The 9,256-nt window shown below is 37.0% G+C and overlaps 1 protein-coding gene across 1 annotated transcript; it reads right to left on the bottom strand.

Moving 5' to 3' along the window:
- Nucleotides 1–1,081: 1,081 nt before the first annotated feature.
- Nucleotides 1,082–6,876, bottom strand: gnat2 (guanine nucleotide binding protein (G protein), alpha transducing activity polypeptide 2). The gene is made up of 8 exons (XM_056773366.1): nucleotides 6,759–6,876; nucleotides 4,873–4,915; nucleotides 4,513–4,654; nucleotides 3,435–3,592; nucleotides 2,636–2,764; nucleotides 1,712–1,841; nucleotides 1,396–1,549; nucleotides 1,082–1,326 (listed from the first exon to the last, which is right to left on the bottom strand). Exons 1-8 carry the CDS (start codon nucleotides 6,874–6,876, stop codon nucleotides 1,136–1,138), a joined length of 1,065 nt encoding a protein of 354 aa, XP_056629344.1. The 3' UTR covers nucleotides 1,082–1,135.
- Nucleotides 6,877–9,256: the final 2,380 nt, after the last annotated feature.

Genomic DNA, 9,256 nt, shown 5'->3' on the forward strand with positions numbered 1-9,256 from the left:
CATTAGCTTTGACACAGAGGGTCATTGTTTGAAAACATGTTTAAAAATCCAATTTACAACAATGTAAGGTCACTCTTTTTATGCGTGTTATTATAATACTGCTAATAATCAGCAACATTTAAAATAATCCGATAACAGCAACGAGCAACGAGTGCCTCGATGCCCGATGACTCTGAGATAGGCGCAGGCTCCCCCGTGACCCGAGGTAGTTCGGATAAGCGGTAGAAAATGGAATGGAATGGAATGGAATGGAACAGCAACGAGTGGAATTGATGCAAGTCTTTATTTCATGTGCCTACATTTACAGTCCAGAACATCTTCACAATTTCAGACCTCAAGTTTAAAACAAAGCAACAGGCCATTCTAGAAATTGTGTGTTACTGTATTACTGTATCATAAATATATAGGTTAATCTCCATGTATATATAGAATCTTCTTTGAAATAAAAGTTCTTTGCCTACTATTATTTACAAAACATACTGCCCTACAGTGTTTGGGGACTGAAAAAGAAACATACTTCACATATTTTAAAAGCATCAGTTCTTGTTGTTTATCTAAAACTCCGTGTAGCTCTATATGTGAAATAATGTTTCTAGTTTGTTAACATGGGAGGCTGAAGTCCCACTAAAGTGTCAAATTTAGTTGCATCACATTTCTTTCTTTCGAAAGGAATGAAAAACATCTAACCTCTACCTCTACAAATATAACACAGCAAGAGGAGACTTCTCTACAAGCATCATCAACTCGTAGCATCAAAAGTCATATTGTAATCCTTCTCTCAGTGAGTCTACAAGTGGTCTGAAAATATGTCCACGATTTTAGAGTCCCTTTAGAGAGCAGAACCCATTACTCTAATCTTGATTTAGTTGGATTTGACGTTATGGTTGTTATTGGCTGGGGATCAGCTGACCGTGCTCGACTGCTTGCTGTGGAGTTTGTGCCACCTGTTGGTGTTCTTTTGTTACTGTGGCAGCTTCACCAGAGTAGATCCAAGCATTCAGGTGGGGATGGGGGGACAGAAAAATCTGAAGAAAAACTTTAAACCGTTATAAGGTGAACGATGAAAGATTTGTTTTTTGGGGTCGATAACACATTAAGGAACTTCGTTAAAGAACCGTACCTTTGCAGATGGTGTTTAGAACAGACCACAGTCCTTAAGGTTCTCTTTGATTATAATGTCCGTCACAGCGTTAAACACGATCTCGACGTTCTTTGTGTCTGTGGCACAGGTCAAATGTGAGTAGATCTCTTTCACACCTTTCTTCATGTTCAGCTCCTCAAACTGTAGCTTGATATAGTTGCTGGCATCCTCATACGAGTTTGGACCTGGAAATGGCAGATATGATCAACGTATTCATTAAAGAACGTTCGGCTGGACATTCGAGCAGCACTTACCATCATATTCAGGGAAGCAGATGCTCAGGTGGACTTTCTTGATCTTCTCCAGGAAGAGATCTTTCTTGTTGAGAAAAAGCACAATGGAAGTTGTGGCGAAGAACCTGTGATTGCAGATGCTGTTGAAGAGATGGAGGCTCTCGTGCATTCGGTTCTGAGGCGAGACGAAAACAACCTTTTGACTCTGACCTGTACTGCTAGATTATCTCAGGTATGGTCATCATCAGATGTTTCTATGGCATCTGAATTTTCACATTTTTGTGCACTATAATGTAACCATAGAAACTACGCCTAGATATGTAGGATCTGCACTTACCACTTCGTCGTCTTCTACCAGCACCATGTCATAAGCGCTCAGTGCTCCACAAAAGATGATGCAAGTCACACCCTCGAAACAATGAATCCACTTCTTTCTCTCGGACCTCTGGCCACCCACATCAAACATTCTGCGGCCACATTAAAAGGTTTCATTTAAAAATGTGGGGTTGGTTCATTGTTCATAAGTTGCACACACGTAATACACAGCCATTCAAAAGTTTAGGGTTGCTCGACTGAATTTTTTTTTTACCTTACCTTATATTTTTACCTAAAGGTTATGCCAACATTGGTTTCTTTCATTACAAAACTAAAATTAAATTTAGATTTGATAAAACTAATTAAAGGTCCAGCAAATTCAATTTTGCGGGCTCTAGCGGTGAGGTTGTGAATTGCAACCAATGGCTCACTCCACCCCTCCCTTTTGAAGCACTACTGTGGCGGACACAGAACTAAGATGCCGTCAGGTTTTTGCTTCTTTTCTGAAGGAGATCATGTATTTACAAAACATGTTCTGTAGAGCAGTTGTCCCTTTAGGGCTACTGTAAAATTCCATATAAGGGGAACCAAGTTGTATGTAAGGTGCATTATAAAGTAATAAAAGCATAACATTTTATACACCTCTTAAGACATTTATGTATATTATATTGCATGTATGTAAATAGATCCTCCAGTAAAATGACACACTAGACCTTTAATCTTCTACACTGCACTTTTAAGTTGGAAATTATTGTTACTTCCTTGTGGAAATGTAATTTGTGGAAAAATGTAGTGACCCTAAACTTTTGATTGATAGTGTATAGTGTGGTGGTGTATATCTATGTAGCCTATATTTCTATAGGCTAATTAGGTAATTAAGGTGTTTTTTATTTAAAGCCGGACTTTGGCCTCACTGCAGTACCAATTTCAGTCCTAATGGACACACCTGAAGTAGAGCTCTTTGCAGGAGAACTGCTCCTCAATGATACCAGTAGTCTTGACTCGAGATCTTAGCACATCCTGCTCGGTGGGGAGGTAGTCTGGTGCGCAGATTCTGTCTATTTCAGCAAGATAGCTGTGAAAGATGAACCCGCCATTCAGTTACAGACATATTTGAATCATTTACCTGTTTTACAGCCCTTAAAACATCTAGCTACCCAGCTAACAGGGAAAAGAACTTTGGCCAACTTTAAAAGTTAATTCTAAATAAATGTTAAATGTTCTTGATATAACTTAATATGAATTGCAGTTAAAATTTCTTTGAACACATTTTTGTTAGCTGGGTAGACTGCCAAGTACTTGGTCTAGTGGATTGTATTCTCAGTTAAGTATGATAATGACAAGATTTTACAAGGATTTAAATTCAGATATTCAGGCATAACGGAGCTCTGTATTTACTGTTCTGTGTTTAAAGGGATAGTTCACCCAAAAATGAAAATTCTGTCATCATTTACTCACCCTCGTGAAATTTCATACCTGTATAACTTACTTTGTTCTGATGAACACAGAGAAAGGTATTTGAAATATCTCATTTTGTGTTCAACAGAACAAAAAATATTTACGGTATATATTTTTATTCCTGCTATGGTCGTGTGATGTCCCAGAACTGAACATTTCTAACATATCTTTCTATGTGTTCATCGGAACAAAGAAATGTATACAGGTTTGGAACAGCCTGAGGGTGAGTAAATGATGACAGAATTTTCATTTTTGGGTGACCTATCCCTTAAAGGTGTCCTACTCACTATCCAGCAGAATCGTTCAGCTGGTACTCCGCAGCTCTATCAAAGGAGGCCTGCACGCCTGAATCCTTCCATAGCCTTATGATGACATCTGCCAGCTCTGGGGGCATGCTGCCCTCCTCGATGGAATCAGCCAGGTTCTGAAGCTTCTGACCATCCTCCTGCATTACCATAAAACAGTGTTATTGTCAAATAAACGGAAATGAAAAAAATTGTTAACCAGGGGTTTATTATAGTAAAGGTGTGGAAAACATGTTTGGGGAAGATTTATTAGCATTTCTATTATTTCAAAAATGTAATGGTTAAAATAAGGATATTGTAATAAAGCCATGTTTAGTTTGTGGTTACCATGTTTACACTGAAAACACCATTGTTAAATTAAGTTTGCAGTAGTAAACTCTTTTTGGTTTTGGGCCTTACTCCAGTAGAATTTAATAATATGTGACCCTGGATCACAAAACCAGTCTTAAGTAGCACAGAAACATTTTTAGTAAAAGACAAAAATACATTGTATGGGTCAAAATGATCTATTTTTTTTTATGCCAAAAATCATTAGGATATTAAGTAAAGATCATGTTCCTGAAGATATTTTGTAAATTTCCTACATTAAATATATAAAAACTTTATTTTTGTGAGTGGATGGACTCCAGCAGTGCCCCTGATTAACAACTTCAAAGGCAATTTTCTCAATATTTTGATATTTTTGCACTCTCAGATTCCTGAGTTTTAAACGGTTGTATCTCAGCCAGATATTGTCCTATTTGAACAACTCATACATCAATAGAAAGCTATTTATTTCGAAAAATTGACCCATAAAACTGGTTTTGTTGTCCAGGGTCAAATATATTATTGATTCCCATTGGTCAGAAAACACCCCACCAATGGAACCCAAAACATTACCAGTAGCAACCATTGCACTTTCTATTAAAACCAATACAATTCCTATTTAAATAATTAAATCCATTAGAATTTCTGTGATTTTTTTAAGCAAGGAGGGGCGGGGCCAAATCCCGTCAGCATGTTGACAAGTGATTGTAAACACACTAGTTTTGAAGTCGTGTGTTGAAGTTGCTTTGAAGACCTGTGATGCTGGTGACCCGAAGTTGATGTCCAGCATCTCCATGCCTCTGATGATGGCCAGAGCAGACTGCAGGATGTTGCCGTATATAATACTTCTAAACGCCAGTTGCTCTTCTTTTGTGTAACCACCTTGATGGAGAATTCTTGAATGGAGCAAAAAAGCAGATTATTATTATTATTATTACTAAAAAATTAGCAGTATTATTGTGGATTTATATGGAAGTGTGTTGAACATGGTAGGTGATTGGTCATAATAACAACGATTATGTAAGATTAGTTGAACTATAAGATATTATAGAAAGATTTATCCAAACTGTAAATAAATATGAAATTCACTTCAGGTGGTTGTGTTAAAACTCACTTCATCTGTTTTACGATGGTGCTCTTCCCAGACTCACCAGCTCCTGTCAGACAGAGAGAGAGAGAGACATCAAGAGACATTAATGTATGAAGACTTTGAAAAACATTTCAAAGTCGTGTGGTTTAGAAGTCTGACTGTTTATATTTTGTTCTAATGTAATTATGAGGTCAAGCGGTTTATATCTGTACAGTAAAAGTCATAGATTGTCATCGGGGGTCAGGTCAGAGGAAGGCTCTCTAACCTGCTTATAAATTGACCCAATTGGATTTGTGTTAGAAAAAAAGCCTCTCAGAAGATCACTGACACTTTGTTTCGTTGCGGAGCTTCTGTCGGTCCAGGTCAGGGGGTGGTGCTTAACTGTCTCCTATAGCAACTGTCACTTTTAAGTGTCCCAGTACTCCCTGAGGTGACTGCAGCAGTGGTGATGTGTTAAAGAATGCGCGTCATCCCTGTTAAATATATGACCTTTTTTTGCTTAAGCAACTAGACAATGTTTATTTCCTTCCTCTCATTTATTCCCTAACTCTCATGGGTGGTTTCCCGAACAAGACTTAAGCTTTGTCCCAGACTAATTTAAATATTAGAGGTTTCTTGATTGAATACAACATTTTAGTTACATATCTTAAATTATAGATATATCAAACACTGACATATCTTAAAATATCTCGAGATGCACATCAGTAATGTTTTTTGGATGTACGTTTTTTTTAAATGACTAAATATCCTAATTTAACTAAGGCCTAGTTCTGTAATAAAATAATCCCTGTCCAGGAAACTACCTCTCAGATTTAAACACATTTTACTGCTGATTTTCCACCATTTTTACTCTTTTAATTATAGAAAAATACTACTTCCTTGTCAAATATTTCTAAACTAATTTAAGATTTGATTTATTTGATTTGTTTAGTCATACAAAAGAGTCCAGTTAACACAGTTTTGCCTTTTTATTAGTTTATATTCATTTTACGTCTACACTTTTGGAATATTTGAAACGCTTATAGACCTTCAAGAAATCAGGTCAGTACTTAGTAAGTGCATCTCTATCACAATATTTGCAGAATAGCTTTTTGATTTGAAGTCCGCTGTTGCAATAAACATTCAAAACTGGCCTCCCTCGCATTCTGTTCCCGCTGCTGAACCTGCTCTTAAGAGGATCTGGGTTTAAATCGTCAGAGTAATCGGATTCTGGTCTTTGTCAATATGCCACAATTGACATGCTTCTTCGGGTTGTGATCTTTTAAGCACACTGCAGAATGTTTTCCAGAGAAATAAGACCAAATGTTGCAGAATTTATGGCTTTATAATTTGTTAACTTTAAAATGTTCTAAATATCGCCTTTGATAATTTAATGCTAAGAACAGAATTGAGTAACTCAATGTGTTTCACTCACCTGCAAAAAGCAGCTTCAAAATTATTTAAAAAGAATTAAACATTTTGAGTAAGATCAAAAAGTGCTTCTATTATGTAAAAATTATTAAAATAAAGGAAATATATTAAATAATTATTGATGTTTAAAATGTATGAATAATTTGCACATTTTGTGTTAGTTTTTATTGTTGTCAATATGCTACACCCCTGTAAAGTTAATGTAGACAAATATGTAATTTATGAAATAATGTTATGACATCTGGTTGTCTTAAATCACATGTCAGTCTAATCTGTCTGCTTGCCTTAACGCTCCACCTCAGCACATGCTTAATCCTTATAAAACACTTTGGATCTCCTGCTGTACTTTCATTTGCATGAAGAATAATCCAAATGAATAAAATAGTTATGACACTCATCCACTTCCAAAAAATCTTCTGATGTTTCTGAATGCAGTATAACACAATGCAGGCAGCACACATCTACATGATTCACATGATAAGTCTGTCCAGACATCTTACCCAGCAGCAGAAGTTTAACTGTCTTTGCTTCTTTATCGGCATCCTCCTGGAGCTGTTTTTCGAGCTCTTTGGACTTCTTTGCCATTTCCTTATCCTCTGCGCTCGCTCCGCTACCCATCTCGTCGTCTGACGATTCTTTGTCAAGTTCCTCAAGGTAAGAAATTTTGCCGGTTTCCACTGTGCTTTGCAGACAGAGAAATGGGTGCAGGTTTCCCTGTACTTTTGATGAAGTGGTACGGGGAGGGTTGTGCGAATTTGAGTCCCCTATTAGGTGTGACTGACCCACCTCAGGACGGTTGAGTGGATACGCCGGAGATTGAAGAGGACTGTCTTGCTTCCTCCTTTGGGTGCTCTATCTTCTCTAATTCATCCGTGTCCACCTCAAAAGTCTAATCTTAGGATTGGGGAGGGCTTTGCTGATCTTCTTGTATGAACCAGCCAATCCTATTAGCTCGGTTAACAAGGACATAAATTAAGGTTGGCGAAATTAGGACCACTTTGAGGGAAATAAAGATATGACATTGATCAGATTTAGGTGTGGATGCAGGACTGAAGTGTGCTGGGATTGTGTGCTTGAATAATTGATGTATATTGAGATTTTTTTACCATATCAGTCCTTGTGGTTAACTGATGTGGTCAAATAATTGCACCTGTGGTGTTCCTACATCATTTAATGTTAAAATATTTTTTTTTGAAAATAGAAACATGTTAAGTTCTTAAAATATAAGAATATTTTTCTTCTTTTTGTGAAATGTTTTTAATCTGACCCTTACTTATTCTATTGCTGCTTCTGAAAGTAAAACTCACTGATTGTAGGCACAAACTCTTCCATTTTTGGGTTTGCCTTTTTCTTACATACGCTGTTAAAATTAGAAACCACCTGGGGGGCCAGAGAAAAAGCAGTAGAAAAAATGATTTTCCACATAAAATAACATATTTTTCATGTTTTCTTGTAAATCTGCAGTCATTCGCTGTAATTTGACGCTTTTAACCGTACTTAAAAATACGGTAAAATCTAAAAAAAAATATGGTTAAAACATAAATAATGTTTTTAACGTTAAATTCTCTTCTTACTGCAGAGGTCAGAGGAGAAAATATGCACAGAAATTATTGTCCTCGAGGGAAACTTTTTTGTATGAACTGTTGATGTGCAATATCCTCTGATACACTCACTGTCCATTTCACATGTTATGTAACCCTTGAATTGGTGGACTGCAGTTGATAGAGGAGGGCTTACAGGTCAGTGTGTCTTGATTCTTGGAGTGAAGTCACCCCTAAAGTTGACCACTGTTCCTTCTTTAACACAATTGAACATACTGAACTTCAGAACAGAATAAAGTCTTCCATAACTGTACAATTTATTGTTGATGAGTTGAGTATGTGAATGTTGATCCAAAGCGATCCAATGCAGGACAAAAATGTAGTTAATCAAAAAGACAAAAGTATCCAATACTTCTAAATCATAACAATAATACCTTTTAATACTTCCCCAACATTTTCACTTCAGCACATTTTGGCACATCACGTCAGCTGAATACATTCTCTAAATACCGAACGTTAACTATGACTGATTTATTTACTCTGCATTCTGTTGTTTTAAAATAAACCCATTTACACTGATCTACAACCAGACACCAGTCCAGATCCTTCCCACTGGTAACCACAGTAGCCTGAACTCTTTCCCCAGCTGGATGCAGCTGACCAACTCTGCAAGATTTCAACCCACGTCACTTTCTGTAAGCAGATAGTCTTGTTGCTTGTGGCAGGTTGTGAGGACTCAAATCCTTAAATGCTTCCAAGAGGAATATAGCAAGCTAATCATCGTATCCTTCTCTTTAGCGGAGCCAATCTCATTAAGGCTTCTGTGCTCCAGCCCTGCCTCTAACACTCCAGCACAGCTTCTCTGATGCTGACAAGATTACCTACTGAAGGCCACATGGGGTAAGATGGGGTGACTTTTGGGGGGGTGAAAATAGAGGGTGATTATTTCTTGCCCTTCTGGGGAATGAGGAGCGATTGTGTGGATGTGAGTGCAGTTGTGGAATATAGCTTTTGTAGAGTATATCTGGCAAAACTGAGATAATGGTTTTGCACATCTGGTAACTCTTATCAGCAGTAAAGGAAACCGGAAATCAGATCTTGTACCGTATTACTGAGCTTTCCTGTAGCTCAGTGGTAAGAACAAGGTTGTGGGATCGATCCCAGGGGATTGCATATACCTATATAAATGTATAGGATAATTTAATGTAAGTCGCTTTGGATAAAAGCGTCTGCCAAATGCATAAATGTAAATGTATTTTTAGCAAATGTGTCTAAAAAATTGCAGCATTGATCATGTCAACTTAGTAAAAATTGAAAATTAATATAATACTCTTTGGAATGTCTAAAATCATGCGTGAAATTTTGCACAGAAAAAAAAAATGATGTAACCACAAACTTTATATTATATGCACACTCGTATATAAATTTGCACAAACTTTGCAAAATGGGAACACACC

This window comes from Triplophysa dalaica, chromosome 18 (assembly GCF_015846415.1).
Source record: "Triplophysa dalaica isolate WHDGS20190420 chromosome 18, ASM1584641v1, whole genome shotgun sequence".
In the NCBI taxonomy this organism is placed as follows: Eukaryota; Metazoa; Chordata; class Actinopteri; order Cypriniformes; family Nemacheilidae; genus Triplophysa; species Triplophysa dalaica.

Bases quoted from the DNA above. Each gene is read 5' to 3' on its own strand.
- gnat2 (XM_056773366.1), bottom strand. From the start codon at position 6,876: ATGGGTAGCGGAGCGAGCGCAGAGGATAAGGAAATGGCAAAGAAGTCC. The intron at 1,842-2,635 runs GTGTGTCCATTA...ATGTGGCCGCAG, and splicing joins TGCAAAGAGCTCTACTTCAG to AATGTTTGATGTGGGTGGCC. The intron at 1,327-1,395 runs GTAAGTGCTGCT...TGCCATTTCCAG, and splicing joins CTGCTTCCCTGAATATGATG to GTCCAAACTCGTATGAGGAT.